At 41.1% G+C, this 19,215-nt stretch overlaps 2 protein-coding genes across 3 annotated transcripts in view; both read left to right on the top strand.

Annotated features, from left to right (window-relative positions):
- The first annotated feature begins 4,888 nt into the window (after positions 1 to 4,888).
- LOC310690778 (vomeronasal type-2 receptor 26-like) overlaps positions 4,889 to 19,215 on the top strand; it is a 16,080-nt gene continuing 1,753 nt past the window's right edge. Inside the window, exons 1-2 of one of the 2 annotated variants that reach the window (XR_014518159.1) lie at positions 4,889 to 5,803; positions 18,318 to 18,399. Coding sequence is in view for 1 of the 2 variants with exons in the window: in XM_083470333.1 (XP_083326459.1) it covers positions 17,140 to 17,375; positions 18,318 to 18,600 (519 nt within the window). In the remaining variant the exon portion in view is untranslated. Of the gene's footprint in view, positions 5,804 to 16,884; positions 17,376 to 18,317; positions 18,601 to 19,215 lie in introns of those variants that run through there. The other variant, XM_083470333.1, reaches the window with a different exon arrangement.
- On the top strand, positions 5,717 to 13,365 carry LOC310690550 (vomeronasal type-2 receptor 26-like). Its single transcript, XM_083469732.1, has 6 exons — positions 5,717 to 5,825; positions 6,453 to 6,735; positions 9,438 to 10,301; positions 11,481 to 11,708; positions 12,009 to 12,135; positions 12,255 to 13,365. Exons 2-6 carry the CDS (start codon positions 6,583 to 6,585, stop codon positions 13,151 to 13,153), a joined length of 2,271 nt encoding a protein of 756 aa, XP_083325858.1. The 5' UTR covers positions 5,717 to 5,825; positions 6,453 to 6,582; the 3' UTR covers positions 13,154 to 13,365.

The raw sequence follows: 19,215 nt of genomic DNA, 5'->3' as shown, positions 1-19,215 counted from the left end.
CTGCTTTGTGCTAATGTGGATATCCTAGCTTCCCTGGGTAGTTAATACCTTGTTCCTTTATTCTTGCTAGCTGGTAAAAGCATTGGGATGTGTTATTGCACCTCATTCCTGACAACACCCTTTAACCAAAGGATAACCAGGGAAAACCAACCCTGACAGCACCCCAGCAAAGTCACCCAAAATTCTTTTTTTTATATATAAATAAATATTTTTTATTAATTTTCCAACATACATTTATAATATCCAATCTAAATTTATCACATATTTTCTCTTTTGGACTGCCTTCAGCCTCTCTAACAATCATCCATTATTTAATTTTTTAATTACACATTTCCTAATTTTTATATTGCATTTTATATACCTTCACCCTCTTATTTTTCTTCAACATAACATTCCTCAAACATTCATAGAGCCTCTTGAAATCCCACTAGCGCTTCTTCTTCTCCCTCTCCCAATCCAGTTTCCCCCGTAGCTCCTGCTCCCGCTGCTGCTCCTCTTATTTCTTCCTCTTCTGGTCTTAATTCCTTGTATCTTCTCAGAAACTTGTCTGCTTCTTCTGGGCTTGTGTGTTTGTGTTTCTTACTTTTATAGAAAATGGAGATCCCCTCTGGGAATTCCCACTTGAATTCTATTTTATTGTTTTTTAAAAACCAATGGTTTACATGGATCTCTCCATTTCAGCAGTCTGATCGGTACATCTTTAAGAATAATTATATAATTCCCATCGATATTCAATCTTTTCTCTCTGTTCTTCTACAAGATCATGTTTCAACTTGACATGAGCCAACAGTGTGACGTGGCAGCTAAAAAAGCCAATGCAATTCTGGGCTGCATCAATAGCATCTAGATAGCATCTAGATCAAGGGAAGTAATAGTGCCACTGTATTCTGCTCTGGTCAGATCTCACCTGGAGTACTGTGTCCAGTTCTGGGCACCACAATTCAAGAAGGACACTGACAAACTGGAACGTGTAGGGCAACCAGAGTAGGGCAACCAAAATGGTCAAAGGCCTGGAAACAATGCCTTATGAGGAACGGCTAAGGGAGCTGGGCATGTTTAGCCTGGAGAAGAGGAGGTTAAGGGGTGATATGATAGCCATGTTCAAATATATAAAAGGATGTCACATGTCACATAGAGGAGGGAGATATGTTGTTTTCTGCTGCTCCAGAGAAGTGGACACGGAGCAATGGATCCAAACTACAAGAAAGAAGATTCCACCTAAACATTAGGAAGAGCTTCCTGACAGTAAGAGCTGTTCGACAGTGGAATTTGCTGCCAAGGAGTGTGGTGGAGTCTCCTACTTTGGAGGTCTTTAAGCAGAGGCTTGACAACCATATGTCAGGAGTGCTCTGATGGTGTTTCCTGCTTGGCAGGGGGTTGGGCTCGATGGCCCTTGTGGTCTCTTCCAACTCTATGATTCTATGATTCTCATTTCTCTGTCCTTGAATATAATTAAACAGTCTCCCAGAGATTTTCTTGTCTTAGTTGTTCTTGCCTTCATTCTAAATGCATTTTGCACTGTCACAGCTACCTTCTCTGGTTGAAGTTCTAACCATTGTGCTATTTCTGCAATCAGTCTCTCTTTAATATTTTCACCCTGTATCTCTGGTATGGCTCGCAACCTCAGATTAGTCTCCCGTTGCCTCAATTCATTCATAGCAATCGAATCCAAGATTTCTTCTTGTGTTTTATTAATCTCCGACATTTCTACCTTTATTTTCTCCTCCTCTCTCCTCACTTCCCTCATTTCCTGTTTTGTCCTCTTCATCCCCTCTTCCAACGTTTGTGTTCTCTTAGTCACATCTTTCAATTGTCCCTTTAATTCGCTTGCTGTTTCATCAATTTTTTTATCCATTTTTCCAATCCTTTTGTTCATTTGTTCTAGTTTGGCCTCTAATTTTTTTTCCACTCTGCTTTATATCATTTATATCGTTTTTAATTTCTCCAAACATTTTCAGTATTTCTCCCTTAAAATCTGACTCTTGTTTTGAGCTTCTCCTATCTGCCGGTGTCCCCCCTTGTTTTTTTCTGCTGGTGCCACATATCTTTTAGTCTCTTCACACTCCTACCAAAGTTAATTAATGCACCACAATTAGCACAGCCAGTATATAAAACCCTATACAATATTTAGCAAAACCCAATAACATCTAAAAGTTAGCACCAAACTCCTCCGATCAATATATCAATCCAGGTATTTCCTACATCACAAAATAAATGGCCGGAATAAAAATAAAATATAACCCAATAAAAATACTCTTGTTATCTTAGAAAATCCCAAAAGAGAGAATATAATCGTGATTGTACTTTTAACCTTTTTGTTAGGAGAGTTCACTAATTCACAGTCCGCAAATTTCAACTAAATTTTTGCCAAAGTTTTAGAACTTTTCATTAATGAAGAAACGATAGAAAGACGAAAATCTTCTTGCCACCACTTAGGCTAATTCCAATCCATGATTTCGTAGATAAAATGCAACAGGGGAAGAGAAGGACCAAACCATAAAAAAATTAAAAAATAATATATTTTCTCAGTTTTGTTATTGCCAGTTATTTTAGATTTTAATTATACTCCAATTATAATCTAATGTAGTCTTCAAACGCTCCAATCCCAGATTAGTCCAAGGAAGGAAGTAAGGAAGAAGTAGCAAAAAACCATAAAATAAGTCCCACAAAAAAGAAAAAGGGGAAACAAAAACAAAAATAAAAATTATATCCAGAGTGGGATTCTCCTGAGGGACGATCTCAATCAGTTTCCAGCCTTATCCATTCGTTAAAACCTCTCCACAATGCTGCTGCAATGGTATTATACTCCAACAGCGAGGGAAGGAAGGGGGGAGGGGGATTGGGGGGGCAGTGTTTTTTTAAAAGTTAATTTTGAAGCTCACCACCAACCCTTAAAACCTGTGGCATAGGCATAGTTCAATTTCAGAAGTCAGATTGTTATAATCTATTGCAGTGTGTAACTAAGCCAAGTGTTACTGCCTGTGTTTTCTGACTGATGTATTGAGAAACACATGAACCTGACCTTTGAAGAGTTTGTAAGTAAGCCAGTTTCTCTCTTTTTTTAAAAGATATTTATTAAGATTTTCAAAATATTACAAAATAAAAATAGAAAAAAGGAAAATACAAAATAAAAGTAATTAAAAACAACTCAATCTTTCCATTACTTATTTTTCATTAGCTTGTTTCACGGACCTCCTCACGCCTCCCTTTTTTGTATTCCAATTCAGTTTGTTGGTTCAGCAAATCCTTCCCCTCTTTGTTTATCCTAATCTTTAATCTTAAAATATTGTAACATTAAATCTTTACCTATTAGTAATCCATTTTTCATATTCCCTTATAGTATTGCAGCTAAAAACCACTTAGTTTCTATCCAACATCATTCTAACATTCATTAATTTTACAATATTTCTGTAAATAGTCTTTAAATTTCTTCCAATCTTCTTCCACCAACTCTTCTCCCTGGTCTTGGATTCTGCCAGTCATTTCCGCCAGTTCCATATAGTCAACTAAGTAACTAAGCCAAGTGCTACTGCCTGATGTATGGAGAAACACATGAACCTGACCTTTGAAGAGTTTGTAAGTAAACCAGTTTTCACTGACCAGGTGTGTGGTCCTGTTCAACAGTAAGGGGAGAGGAAAGTTTTGGAACTCATGGGGGTATATTTTTAAGATCTCACAAACTATATTTCCACGATTTACTTTGCTGAAGATTTTGTGATTTGAAATCTCTGCTGGGGTTCTCTCACCAAAGAGTACTTGCCCCAAACCTGGATCTTGGCATACAGGGTATTCTGCTTTTTTATACTTCATTTACCTCACTACCTACACAAATCATCTGTCAAAACTCAATCCCTTTCACAATTTTTCAGTTTTAGTATAGTTGTCAGTAAATGAATGAACAGATGTTCATGGGGGAAATTTGGAGGTCAGACTGAACATTTCCCCTGTTCAGATGAAGCTTTTCAGCACTGATAGCAGACTGGACCACTGCTCTGTTCTGTTCTTTTCTTCCTTCTTGTAGTTATTTTTGCATGCTCTTTTGTTGTCCCATAAACAGACAGAAACCACTTTTGATGAAATAACAGAAGCATGTGCTGGTGTTTTTTCTGGTCATTTTGTTGTTTTTGATGTAGAGAGACCTAGCTATCATCACAGCTGTAATTATCAATCTCGTCATGACTAAGTCTCTCTTGAATAATGTCTCAATAGATTTCCAGACAATACCAGCCAGAGTCTAAACATGGTCATAAAACCCCTTCCTGCCATTCTATGCAAGGGAGAGGGAAGAGAATGATTTCTGCTTTTCTCTTTGTTGAGGTGTAAAATAGGATTTTACTCTGGGAATTGGTAGGGAGGTGCTGTTCCTGTCAAGGCAGAATATTGTACTGAGCATGGTTCTGAAGCTGAAGTTCATTTTCCAGATAGAAATGAGGGTGTCAGATGAGAAAGAATATTTGCCTCAGTATGTTGCTGTTTGTTGTGCCCCTTCTCTTTCATCTGCCACATATCGTGTGCAAACATACATGTTGCACCATCCATGATCTGTCCAGAATTCCACATGAATACTACCAACCTGGTGATCTTATTCTTGGCGGACTTGCTTCTCACCTCTTTACCTCTTTTGACAAAGTAAACTTCAAAGAAAGGCTAACCACCCATCAACTTCTTAATACCTTGTAAATACTTATGTATTAAGTAGTAATCAGGTGATACAGAAACATTCCCCAGCGCTAACCAGGCTTACAGAGAAGCCTGTTCCACTGATTTTAGAGGGATTTCCTTCCAGGCAGAGGTGTCGGGGAGGGGGGAACCATCTCAGAGCTGAAGAGTTGGCTTGGAGGGAGGGAAATGGAGATCTGAATGTGTCGTCAGTGAGATGAGAGAGTCTTTCTTTCATTCATGAGTTCTCTCCTCCCCACATCCCACCAAATTTCTTCCAAGAAGTGTTTCACAAGAGGAGCCACAACTTAAACTTACCTAGTTTAAGATGGAAAGCCCTTCTCTGTTCTGAATATTGAACTTCATCTCTGAAAGTTTGGGGTGAAGGGTCTTAAAAGCTCACCTCTCCTTTGAGGGGAAATTCTCATTCAGATCTTCTCATCCAAGTCAGGCTAGTCTTATATGACCCTCCCATTTTAAAATGTGCCACAGGTTAGAATATCATGAGAATAACCCCATTAAGCCTGGCTACCTGCTTCTCTGCATTTTGATACAGCTTTTTTGTGGGATCAACTCAGTACCTGTAAATAAACGATTTGTATATGTCTAAGCCCAAAGGGCAGTCTGTACACTTTATTTTTATCATGTTAGATCTTTGGATGAAGGCGGTATATTATTATTATTATTATTATTACTATTATTATTATTATTATTATTAATCAGCTTCATGGTTTCAAAATATTTTATGGCTTCTGTTGATGTCTCTGTGTGACTGTCAATGTCTGTAGCCTTGTGCTGTCACTATGGTGCAGGCTTGTTTGATGACAGAGGACTGGTGACAGGGGAAGAGAGGGAAATTCATTTATAGACAGGGCTGGATCAGGTCCATTTATTCCAATTGGCCTGGGCAACAACCGACTAACTGGCAGAAGGTTCTGATCAGCAAAGAAATGGCAGTTAACTGTCAGTTGGGGCAGTTGGGAAATGGCAGTTAACTGTCAGTTGGGGCAGTTGGGAAATGGCAGTTAACTGTCAGTTAACTGTAAGGAGGGAGGTGTGAGGGAAAAACCAAAGAAAGCTGAGGTGAAAGTGGACAGCTGAGGCTTAAATATTAAGCTATATTTTGTGTTGAAGATCAGAACAAGTGAGCTGGTGTCTACTTTAAGGTAGGAAGCTGCCCAGTTCTTACAAATCAGTTCACATTTAAATATGAACCTACCAAAATTTGCTTGCTCTAAAAAGTTATCTAAGCCAAAACAGAGCCTTCATTTGAAATTTATATTTCTCCAGATTTGCAGTGCAATCCTCTAGCCAGGCCATGTATGCAAAAATGCCGATACGGATGTAAGGTTTCCATAAAAATGCATATACAGTGGTACCTCGGGTTAGGAGCGTAATTCATTCTGGAGATCCGTTCTTAACCTGAAACTGTTTGTAACCTGAGCTATCACTTTACCTAATGGGGCCATCCGCTGCCACCGCACCGCTGGAGCACGATTTCTGGTCTCATCCTGAAGCCAAGTACTTAACCCGAGGTACTATTTCTGGGTTAGCGGAGTCTGTAAACTGAAGCGTCTGTAACCTGAAGCGTCTGTAACCTGAGGTACCACTGTTTTAATAAAAGTGAGCTATAAGTATAAAAGTGGGATACAATGTATTCCTTCAGGGGAAACTCCTTTGCATATATAATAGGGCACAATTTGCACTAAAATCCTGAAGAATTGTTAAGCCATCCCCCTTTTTAACTTGCATAGCATATATTTCAAAAATAAAGCATGAAATTCTCATTGCAGTGTTGTGCCAAAGAACTACCAGCATATTCTGGCCTTGGTATTTGCTGTCAAGGAGATCAATGAGAACCCCAAGATCTTACCAAATATCACCTTAGGATTCCACATCTATGAAAGTTACTTCAATGAAAGGATGACCTATCGGGCTGCTCTGAACCTTCCCTCCACACTTATACCCAACTACAAGTGCGACACCCAGAAACACCTGGTGGCAGTTATTGGGGGACTGGAGTTTGATACCTCCCTCTACATGGCAGACATATTGAGCATCTACAAGATTCCCCAGGTAAGATACTGCCTTGGACTCTACACACTCAATCACCATGATCTTTTCTATCCAAAAACGTTTTGTAGAATTGTGACTAAAAAGGAGGGTGGTCCTGCTCTTCACAAAATGTATTTCCTGTTTGCCTTGCAAATTAAATAACCTGTGTGGCACAAAACAGATAGTAGTGAGCCATCAGCAGCCTTTTAACATGTCTGCCCTAGATCAGCTGCCTTCTCTCACCTTCTTAAGCACACTTGCCTTTTCTCTCTGCTCCAGGTCTGAGCAGTGCCTCCCCTGACTCCTCTAACTAGTCTGGTGTCCCAGTGCAGTGGGACTGATGTGGTCCTATTGGTATATTGAAGGAGGATTCAATGGCAGGACCAGTTGGTTTCTATCTCAGGCAATAGAATGTATTAGGTGTGACCTGGCCTCACCCAATAAACCAAGAAGTGTGGGTGGTATGGGAGAAGGTGGCCCTCTAGATATATGAAGTTCAGACAAATTAGAGCTTTAAAAAGTCAGTAATAGGATTTTCAATAGGTGACTTTCTCTTTATGTTTGGAAATGGTCCTGTACAGAGCTTCTACTGAGGCATGCAGAGAATGGTCTGGATTGGCCAACAAACCTCGCACTTTGGCTCTTGTGTTGGCAGAAAGGTGCCCTCTTTTCACCGGAGGTGAAGGAGGCATGACCTACACAAGATTGGCAACAGCAGCTTACTACTCTATGGTCTTTACACCCTCATGCATTAACTAGAGCTAAACATCCTAGTTATATAAGGCTGCAACATATCCACGGTTGGGGCTCAGGAAACACCATCCCCACCGCAGTCCTGTTTTCTACCCTCCTGACTGAGAAGGTACTGTGTTTGTGGGAGAAAGCTCATCTTACCTCGCTTCCTTACTCCAACTCCTCAAAAAAAAAAAAAAAAAAAAACACCTCCACATTCCATTCTGCAAATTGACTTTCTTTTTAAAAAAATAATATTTATTGCTTTTCCAACAATTTAAACACTACAAAAAAAGAACAATACAATACAATGCAAAAACACTACATAACACTAACACTAACACATAACACTAACACGTTGAACTAACAAAACAAAACAAAAACAGTTTAAAACACATCAAATAATTTCAATATCTTATCTTTCATTCACTTATTTCAACGACCTCCTCACACCTCCCTTTTTGTATTCCACTCCTGTTAATTGTTTCAGCAATTCCTTTCCATCTTCCTCTGTTTTTTATCCTATAATTATCTTGACACATTCTAACCTTATCTTTTCCTTTAACACTCTATTAATCTATTAATCTATTTATACTTAATTCCTTATAACATTTCACCTAAAGCCATATAACTTCATTCCAACATTGTTCTAACATTCATTAATTTTACAGTATTTCTGTAAATAGTCTTTAAACATTTTCCAGTCTTCTTCCACCAACTCTTCTCCCTGGCCTCGGATTCTGCCAGTCATTTCCGCCAGTACCATATAGTCCATCAACTTCATCTGTCATTCTTCCTGGGTGGGTAAATCTTGTGTCTTCCAATACTTCGCGATGAGTATTCTTGCTGCTGTTGTTGCATACATAAAAAAAAGTTCTATCCTTCTTTGGCACCAATTGGCGACCATGCCCAGTTGGTTTCTATCTCAGGCAGCAGAATGTATTAGGTGTGACCTGGCCTCACCCAATAAACCAAGAAGTGTGGGTGGTATGGGAGAAGGTGGCCCTCTAGATATATGAGGTTCAGACAAATTAAATCTTTTAAAGGTCAATACTAGGATTTTCAATAGGTGACATTCTCTTTATGTTTGGAAATGGAACTTTTTCCGGGGCCTGTTATAAACAAAGATCAGTAGCTTTGTCTTCCACAGTAAAGAGCTGAATGAGACATGCAGAGAATGGTCTGGATTGGCCAACACACCTCGCACTTTGGCTCTTGTGTTGGCAGAAAGGTGTCCTCTTTTCACCAGAGGTGAAGGGGACATGACCTACGACAAGATTGGCAACAGCAGCTTACTACTCTAGGGCCTTTACACCCTCATGCATTAACTAGAGCTAAAAATGCTAGTTATATAAGGCTCCAACATATCCACAGTTGGGGCTCAGGAAACACCACCCCCACCCCAGCCCTGCTTTCCGCCCTCCTGACTGAGAAGGTACTGTGTTTGTGGGAGACAGCTCATATCATTTTGCTTCCTTACTCCAACTCCTCAAAAACAAAACACCTCCACATTCCATTCTGCAGATTGACATTTCTTCCAACTTTGCCTGTGGCTTACTGGCTGTAGACTTAAGGTGCTCTTTTGCAAATCTGGAAGCCTGCCTGTCAGGAGGCAGCTGTGCACACGTTCTGGCATTTGTGTGTGATTCTGTGCGTCTGTGGTACAATAGAGGTTTGGAAAGGAAGGGAAGGTGGGAGGTCATAAAATGAGGAGATGAAATGTTGTGATGAAACAAAGGGGATGAAATGGAGAAGGAAAATTAGGGAGAGGGACAGCAGCAGCTCAGGAAAGCAAGGAGAATGAACTGGAGACAGAAGATGAGAAGAAAGGAGAGCAAAGCAGGGCAGCACTCCATGGAGGCCAAATCGTCCACACACATACCCCAACTTCCTGGAGTCTCCTTCCTGAGGCAACTGGCTCATCTCATCTGTATAATACACATACAATCCTTCTTCTGCATTTATGAATTATGCCTCTTTATTCCTTTTAGCTCACTTATGGTTCCTTTGCTCCAGAAGATGCTGGTCAAAGCCAATCTACTTCCTTCTATAGGATGGTGCCCAATGAAGCCCATCAGTACACTGGGATTGTTGAGTTACTTCTGCACTTTGGTTGGATGTGGGTTGGGCTGCTCGCAGTGGATAATGACAGTGGAGAGAGATTTATTCAGACGTTGAGACCTCTGCTCTCCCAGAAAGGCATTTGCTTGGCCTTCTCAGAGACAACCCGGAAAACCACATATTTGGCAGAGTTTTATGATTTGCAGTCTGACTTAATTCAAATCTATCATGTTATTATGGAAAGTGAAGCCAAGGTTGTTGTTTTCTATGGTGGAACAACACCCATGATTCGCTTGCGAATAATGCTAGTGCTAGGTGAAATGGAAAATATTAACAAAACATCTGTGGGCAAGGTGTGGATTCTGACAGCACAGGTGGATTTCACAGCATTGACCTATCAAATGAGCCTGGATATGCAAGTCTTCCACGGTTCCCTCTCCTTTGCAGTTTATTCAAATGTGGTACAAGGATTCAAAGCCTTTCTTGAAGTCCAAAATCCTTTTGAGGAAAATGGAAATGGCTTTGTCAAGCAGTTCTGGGCACAGGTATTCCTCTGTTTATTTCCAAACCCCAACACAGAGGAGCAGGCCAGTGAAATCTGCACTGGAGAGGAGAAGCTGGAAGATCTCCCTTCGTCTGGCTTTGAGATGAGCATAACAAGCCACAGCTATAGCGTCTATAACGCTGTTTATGCCACAGCACATGCTCTACATGCCATGTTCTTGCCCGGGGCCAAATACAGGGCAGCGGTGGAAGGAGGGATGCAGAAGCTTCAGAAACTGCAGCCTTGGCAGGTAATGCTATCATAACATACAAGTTATTTGACATGGGCAGTGAAATGATCTCTTTCAGCTTTTGCCTTCCGGAAGAAGGTACAGGGTTATAAAGACTAGGACTAGCTGCCTGAGAAACAGTTTTTATTCAAATACTATTTTGGTTTTAAACACAGTGTAAGGTAGTCTCTATGGGAGTATATTCAAAATAAAAAAATTCCTTCCAGTAGCACCTTAAAGACCAACTTAGTTGGTCTTTAAGGTGCTACTATAAGGAATTTTTTTTATTTTGACTATGGCAGACCAACACGGCTACCTATCTGTAACTGGGAGTATATTGTATTTAATTACGGGGTATCAGAGTTTTTAGGGAGCTAACCAGGCTGGGATAGCAGGAATAGCAGGCTTGTTGGTTTCTGAATGTCTGGTGTAGATTTTCAATTTTGTTGTTCTGTATGGGACAATGACAAGAAAGATTATCATATTGTATCAAAATGTAGAAGACTACACTGAAAATTTTCAAGTACTCGCTGTAAACTAGGATCCTCCGCTTAACATACGCAGATAAGCTGCTGCTCCAGTTGTTAAGCAGTAGCTGCGAATCCTGCACTCTGCTGCTTCTTTGTTAATAGGTACCTATGTTTGCGGAGAAACTGTAAGTGAAGGAGGATCTGATCTTGCTCTGTCCTGCTCCTTTACAAGCAGTTTCTCTGCACACAAGTTGAGGGGAGGATCCAAGCCTACAATGAGAGGAGAAGGTGAGAGCAGCTCAGAGAATTCACATGTAGGCTGAGTTTCCCCAGAGCCAAAAGGCTTTGTTGCCCATTTCCTCCCAAAGTGAAAGGAAGTGACATAGATGAACCTGGTAGGACAGCTTGCTCCATGGCATTAGCCCCCTTCATGCGTTGATTAGATGTCTGCATGATGATTATTTGAGGCTGGTTACCCTATGATTCTCTTCTGTGGGGTGAGAGATATCCAAGCAGTGGGAACTGAAAGCCATGGATTTTTCCTCATTTCTTCTTGGTCAGGAATGCATTAGGATTTTTCCTATAGGAGAGAAAGGAAATCATTGGCTATCTATGGGAATAATCACCTTATGAGCCATTACTGCCAGTACTGAACTTTGGAGGCATCCTGAGTTTCAGTAAGGAGAGACATATGCAGTACTTCATAGTTCCTATTTTTCTTCCAATGCAGCTCCATCCCTTCCTTACGAGTGTCTCCTTTAACAACTCTGCTGGGGAAACAGTAACTTTCAGTGAGAGTAGGGAAGTAGAAGCTGGCTTTGATATTGCCAACATAGTCACTTTTCCAAATAACTCCTTCATGAGAGTCAAGGTCGGAAGACTGGGTGGGGAGGCTGTCCCAGGCCAGCTGATTTCCATTGATGACAACAGAATGGTGTGGCACCAGAGTTTTCACCAGGTGAGGCATAATTCTTACATCCATGAGAGATGGGAAAAGAGAATATCTTTAACATTGAGACATAGGAAAAGAGAATATCTTTAACATTACATTCCAATAGATCACGCTCCATTTGAGATATTTGTTCCCCAGATGGTCAGGTTGAGTACACTTTTTGTAAAGCATGAATAGAAAAATGAGTAGTTTGGCTCCGAGTTTGGAATAAGTAATTTAGTGTATTCCTGTTTTTAGTTGGGGGTGGGGGGGGATACTACTAATTTCTGTGTGCTAAAATGTTTATATATTTATTTAAATGGGCAGGTTCCACCCATTTCACTATGTAACTCAAATTGCCCTCCTGGTTCCAGGAAGGAAAAGAAGGAGGGGGAGCCATTCTGCTGCTATGATTGTGCTCCATGTCCTCAAGGCAAGATTGCATCACAGAAAGGTAGGTGACACAATATATACATGGTACTTTTGGAATGTATAAAGGACACATCTGTGATATTTCTATTTGTAGTTGCTATCCAGAACATCTGAAATCTGAATATATTATTTTCTTTCCAGACATGGTTGACTGTGTTGAATGCCCCGAAGACCAGTATCCACACAGAGACCAATCACAATGCATTCCAAAGACCATCAGCTTCCTGTCCATTAAAGACCATCTGGGGATGAGCTTAGCATTGTTGGCTCTTTCTCTCTCTCTCCTCACAATATTAGTCTTTGCCATCTTCATTAAACACCAGGACACACCCATTGTCAGAGCAAACAATCGGGACCTCACCTACACTCTCCTCACTTTCCTCCTGCTCTGCTTCCTCTGCCCATTGATCTTCCTCAGCCCTCCAGAAAGAGTCAGCTGCCTGCTCCGACAAATGGCTTTTGGCCTTGTTTTCACAGTGACCATTTCTTGTGTTCTGGCCAAAACGATCACGGTGGTTCTGGCCTTTGTGGCCACCAAACCAGGATCCCGAATGAGGAAGTGGGTGGGGAAAAGACTGGCAAGCGCCATTGTGATTTCTTGTTCCCTTATCCAAGCAGGCATTTGTGCTGTGTGGTTGGGAACCTCTCCCCCATTCCCTGATTCTGACATGCAGTCTGTGATGAGGGAAATCATTCTAGGCTGCAACGAAGGGTCAGTCGCCCTGTTTTACTGTGTCCTGGGCTACATGGGCTTTTTGGCCATTCTCAGCTTTGTTGTGGCCTTTTTTGCCAGGAAACTGCCTGACAGCTTTAATGAGGCCAAATTCATCACCTTCAGCATGTTGTTGTTTTGTAGTGTTTGGATCTCCTTTGTTCCAGTGTACCTGAGCACCAAGGGGAAATACATGGTGGCTGTGGAGATCTTCTCCATCGTGGCCTCCAGTGCTGGGATACTGGGCTCCATCTTTGCTCCCAAATGCTACATCATTGTGTTGAGGCCTGATCTGAACTGCAAGGAGAAGTTAATAAAGAAGAAGTAACAAATTAGCCTAACATCTCTGTTTTTTGTTCTATCAGAATATGGGCAAATTCATCTCTCTTTTTCTATATCGTATAACAATGCTGTATTTTATCTGTTACAATTCCTATGTGCAATTCCTTTTAAAATCCTCTGTGGTCTTTCTGAAACAGGGGTCCACAACCTTTTTCAACATTTGGAAAACTAAGAAACTGTCATGGGTACTGCAAAGTCTGAAGGCCTGACTAGAACACCAGATGGTGGTTAATTATACAATGAATAAGAGAAAACAATATATTGGGAGGCTTAAAAAGCTTCTCCTTACTCTTTTCTATGTGATTCTCCAGTAGGTAAGGTTTCAGTGGAACTGCTACTGACATGATTTATCAATACCATTGATTTCAGTAGTTACAATATTTGCTACACAATTTCTGGTTTTTATTTTCTTGTTTTATTTATTTACTTTTCAATTTCTATACCACTTTATACTTTTAATAAAAATCTCAAAGTGGTGTACAGCATATCAAAACAAATAAAACAATAATGCAATAGCTGGGTGATGTTTCTCCGGCCTCATTGTTCTTACTTATAACAAGGGAGGTATTGCTAATGGGCTTTGGTTCAGAAGATGGGACTGATTAGTTCTGAATGAATATTTTGGAGAAAAAGCGTTTTGAACATGAGTGCAATAAAAATCCTTTTAATTAGAAAATATAATATTATCACACATTCTTTGAATAATGTTCAAACAAAAGATTGGTAAATAAAAAGACAATTTTATTCCATGACCCACTATGAATACTGAATACATCTGGGCAATTGTAAAGGTAATTCTCTTTTACATCTTGATGTCTCAAATACGTTAATTAACCATTCTTTTTGTATTTGCTAATCGTTTTTTCTTTATTACATCTATATACCACCCCTCCAAATAGTTCTTTGTTTCACATACTCACATTTGTTTGGGCATTTCTATATGTTTCCATATCTGAGGTGTTTTTCTATTAGGAGCACAAATAGCTGCTTCTACTTATAATAATAATATAATAATAATTTATTATTTATACCCCACTCATCTGGCTGTTTCCCCCCAGCCATTCTGGGCAGCTTCCAGCACAATATTAAAATATAATGATTCATCAAATATTAAAAGCGTCTCTAAACAGGGCTGCCTTCAGATGTCTTCTAAAATCTGATAGTTGTTTATTTATTTCACATCTGATGGGAGGAGATTCTACAGGGCGGGTGCCACTACCAAGAAGGCCCTCTGCCTGGTTCCCTGTAACTTGACTTTTCGCAGTGAAGGAACCGCCAGAAGGCCCTTAGTGCTGGACCTCAGTGTCTGGGCTGAACAATAGGGGTGGAGATGCTCCTCCAGGTATATTGGGCCTACCCCATTTAAGGCTTTAAAGGTCAGCACCAACACTTTGAATTGTGCCCGGAAACATACTGGGAGCCAATGTAGGTCTTTCAGGATGGGTGTTATGCGGTCTCGGTGGCCACTCCCAGTCACCAGTCTAGCTGCCACATTCTGGATTAGTTGTAGTTTCTGGGTCACTTTCAAAGGTAGCCCCACACAGATCACATTGCACTAGTCCAAGCAGGAGATAACCAGAGCATGCACCACTCTGGCAAGACAGTCCACGGGCAGATAAGGTCTCAGCCTGTGTACCAGATGGAGCTGGTAGACAGCTGCCCAGGACACAGAATTGACCTGCGCTTCCATGGACAGCTGTGAGTCCAAAATGACTCCCAAGCTGCGCACCTGGTCCTTCAGGGCAAAGTTATCTCATTCTGGACCAGGGAGTGTTCCACACCCACCCGCCTCCTGTCCCCCAGAGACAGTTCTTCTGTCTTGTCAGGATTCAACCTCAATCTGTTAGCTGCAATCCATCCTACAACCGCCTCCAGACACTCACACAGCACTTGCAAAGAATGTGTGGTTTCTGAACACCTTCTCAGGGTTAATTTCCCAATGCTGCAGGACATGTAAAGGAGATGAGAGAGATGCTAGCGTATCAGGAAGGAGTGGGGTTTCCTAGTTCTAGTTTGACCATGGGGGCCTAGCGTATGGTCCTCCATGGGCAAACAAGTAAAAGAGATGGGTTATACCGTTCAGGGTGACAGCAGCTACGAAATTAAGACGCCTGCTTCTTAGGAGAAAAGCAATGACAAACCTAGACAGCATCTTAAAAAGTAGAGACATCACCTTGCCAACAAAGGTCCGTATAGTTAAAGCTATGGTTTTCCCAGTAGTGATGTATGGAAGTGAGAGCTGGACCATAAAGAAGGCTGATCGCCGAAGAATTGATGCTTTTGAATTATGGTGCTGGAGGAGACTCTTGAGAGTCCCATGGACTGCAAGAATATCAAACCTATCCATTCTTAAGGAAATCAGCCCTGAGTGCTCACTGGAAGGATAGATCCTGAAGCTGAGGCTCCAGTACTTTGGCCACCTCATGAGAAGAGAAGACTCCCTGGAAAAAACCCTGATGTTGGGAAAGATGGAGGGCACAAGGAAAAGGGGACGACAGAGGACGAGATGGTTGGATAACGTCCTCGAAGCTACTAGCATGAGTTTGACCAAACTGCGGGAGGCAGTGGAAGACAGAAGTGCCTGGCGTGCTCTGGTCCATGGCGTCACGAAGAATCGGACACGACTAAATGACTAAGCAACAACAGCAATGTTGAGGGTTATGTTGTCTGGGAAGATTAGCTGGACCCTTTCAGAAAACCAACCCTGACAGCAGCCCTACATACCACATTCAGATGAAATCCTACAATAAGCAGTGAAAGCAGCAAATAGAAGCAAATACGTTATTGAGAGATTGCAGCACCAAACAGAACCATTTTAACTTAGAATTACATTTAAGGAAGATACCAAGACACTCTTGGAATTTGAGCAGAGCCCCAAAATAGCAAAAGCTAGCTTACCTCACCCTAATTACCAATCTTTAGAATAATAGGCCCAGCCAGCAGGCTTCATCCAGACATACATGGCCTACTGCTCTCTATCAGTCTACCCAAGAAGCACAACATTTAAGGTCTTAGCTGGTTGCTACAAGCTCAGACCTCATGGTTCTAAGAAGCCTCTCTTGGACTCCTATACCAATAATTTGGAGCTTTCACTAGTGTAACTAAGCCAAGTATTACTGCCTGTGTTTTCTGACTGATGTATGGAGAAACACATGAACCTGACCTTTGAAGCGTTTGTAAGTAAGCCAGTTTTTCACTTACCAGATGTGTGGTCCTGTTCAACAGTAAGGTGAGAGGGAAGTTTTGGAACTCATGGGGGTATATTTTTAAGATCTAACAACCTGTATTTCCACGCTTTACTTTGCTGAATATTTTGTGATTGAAAATATCTGTTGGGGTTCTCTCACCAAAGAGTACTTGCCCCAAACCTGGATCTTGGCATCCAGGGGATTCTCCTTTTTCATACTTAATATTCCTTGCTACCAACACAAATCATCTGTCATAACTCAATCCCTTTCACAATTTTTCAATCTTATTATGATTGTCAGTAAATTAATGAACAGATGAAGCTTTACAGCACTGATAGCAGACTGGACCACTGTTCTGTTCTTTTCCTCCTCCTTGTAGTTATTTTTGCATGCTCTTTTGTTGTCCCATAAACAGACAGAAACCACTTTTGATGAAATAACAGAAGCATGTGCTGGTGTTTTTTCTGGTCATTTTGTTGTTTTTGATGTAGAGAGACCTAGTTATTATCACAGCTGTAATTATTAATCTTGCCATGACTAAGTCTCCCTTGAATAATGTCTCAATAGATTTCCAGACAAAACCAGCCGAGTCTCAACATGGACATAAAACCCCTTCCTGCCATTCTAAGCAGGGGAGAGGGAAGAGGAAGAGGGAGGATTTCTGCTTTTCTCTTTTTTGAGGTGTAAAATAGGATTTAATCTGGGAATTGGTAGGGAAGTGCTATTGTACTGAGTGTGGTTCTGAAGATAAGGTTCATTTTCCAGATGGAAATGAGGGTGTCAGATGAGAAAGAATATTTGCCTCAGTATGTTGCTGTTTGTTGTGCCCATTCTTTTTCATCTGCCACATATGGTGTGCAAACATACACGTTGCACCATCCATGATCTGTCCAGAATTCCACATGAATACTACCAACCTGGTGATCTTATTATTGGCGGACTTGCTTCTCACCTCTTTTCCTCTTTTGACAAAGCAGACTTCAAAGAAAGGCTAACCACCCATCAACTTCTTAATACCTTGTAAATACTTCATGTATCAAGTAATCAGGTGGTACAGAAACATTCCCCAGCTCTAACCAGGCTTACAGAGAAGCCTGTTCCAATGATTTTAGAGGGATTTCCTTCCAGGCAGAGGTGTTAGGTGGGTGGGGAACCCATTTCAAAGCTGAAGAGTTGGCTTGGAAATGGAGATCTGAATGTGTCGTCAGTGAGATGAGTCTTTCTTTCATTCATGTGTTCTCTCCTCCCCACATCCCACCAAATTTCTTCCAAGAAGAGTTTCACAAGAGGAGCCACAACTTAAACTTACCTACTTTAAGATGGAAAGCCCTTCACTGTTCTGAATATTGAACTTCATCTCTGAAAGTTTAGGGTGAAGGGTCTTAAAAGCTCACCTCTCCATTGAGGTGAAATTCTCATTCAGATGTTTTCATCCAAGTCAGGCTAGTCTTATATGACCCTCCCAGTTTAAAATGTGTCACAGGTTTGAATATGATGAGAATAACTCTATTAAGCCTGGCTACCTGCTTCTCTGCATTTCAATACAGCATTTTCGTGGGATCAGATCAGTACCTGTAGATAACTGATTTGTATATGTCTAAGCCCAAAGGGCAGCCCCTACACTCTATTTTTATTATGTTAGATTTTCGGATGAAGAGGGGTTTAGTAGTAGTAGTAGTAGTAGTAGTAGTAGTAGTAGTATAATTAATCAGCTTCATGGTTTCAAAATATTTTATGGCTTCTGTTGATGTCTCTGTGTGACTGTCAATGTCTGTAGCCTTGTGCTGTCAGTATGGTGCAGGCTTGTTCGATGACAGAGGACTGGTGATAGGGGAAGAGAGGGAAATTCATTTATAGACAGGGACAATTTCAACTAAAATGCTGAAGAATTGTCAAGCCTCCCCCCCCTTTTAAATTGCATAGCATCTATTTCAAAAATAAAGCATGAAATTCTCATTGCAGTGTTGTGCCAAAGAACTACCAGCATATTCTGGCCTTGATATTTGCTGTCAAGGAGATCAATGAGAACCCCAAGATCTTACCAAATATCACCTTAGGATTCCACATCTATGACAGTTACTTCAATGAAAGGATGACCTATCGGGCTGCTCTGAACCTTCCCTCCACACTTATACCCAACTACAAGTGCGACACCCAGAAACACCTGGTGGCAGTTATTGGGGGACTGGACTTTGATACCTCCCTCCAAATGGCAGACATACTGAGCATCTACAAGATTCCCCAGGTAAGATACTGCCTTGGACTCTTCACACTCAATCACCATGATCTTTTCTATCCAAAAACGTTTTGTAGAATTGTGACTAAAAAGGGAGGCTGGTCCTGCTCTTCACAAAATGTGTTTCCTGTGGGCTTTGCAATGTCTGCTCTAGGTGGGCAGTCCTATTTCCCCTTCTTAAGCACACTTGCCTTTTCTCTCTGCTCTAGGTCTGAGCAGTGCCTCCCCTGACTTCTCTAACTAGTCTGGTGTCCCAGTGCAGTGGGACTGATATGGTCCTATTGGTATATTGAAGGAGGATTCAATGGCAGGACCAGATGGTTTCTATCTCAGGCAACAGAATGTATTAGGTGTGACCTGGCCTCACCCAATAAACCAAGAAGTGTGACCCTCTAGATATATGAGTTTCAGACAATTTAGAGCTTTAAAAAGTCAGTAATAGGATCTTCAATAGGTGACTTTCTCTTTATGTTTGGAAATCGTCCTGTACAGAGCTTCTACTGAGGCATGCAGAGAATGGTCTGGATTGGCCAACAAACATTGCACTTTGGCTCATGTGTTGGCAGAAAGGTGCCCTCTTTCACCGGAGGTGAAGGAGGCATGACCTACACAAGATTGGCAACA

The sequence above is a fragment of the Podarcis liolepis genome (assembly GCF_965112155.1).
Source record: "Podarcis liolepis genome assembly, chromosome: 13".
Taxonomy (NCBI): domain Eukaryota; kingdom Metazoa; phylum Chordata; class Lepidosauria; order Squamata; family Lacertidae; genus Podarcis; species Podarcis liolepis.
Note: the sequence above shows the minus strand (reverse complement) of the source record. Positions and strands in the feature narration are given on the sequence as shown.

Excerpts from the sequence above, each read along its gene's own strand:
- LOC310690550 (XM_083469732.1), top strand. The coding sequence starts at position 6,583 with ATGACCTATCGGGCTGCTCTGAACCTTCCCTCCACACTTATACCCAAC. Across the intron at positions 6,736-9,437 it reads GCATCTACAAGATTCCCCAG|CTCACTTATGGTTCCTTTGC; the intron begins GTAAGATACTGC and ends TATTCCTTTTAG. Across the intron at positions 11,709-12,008 it reads GGCACCAGAGTTTTCACCAG|GTTCCACCCATTTCACTATG; the intron begins GTGAGGCATAAT and ends TTAAATGGGCAG.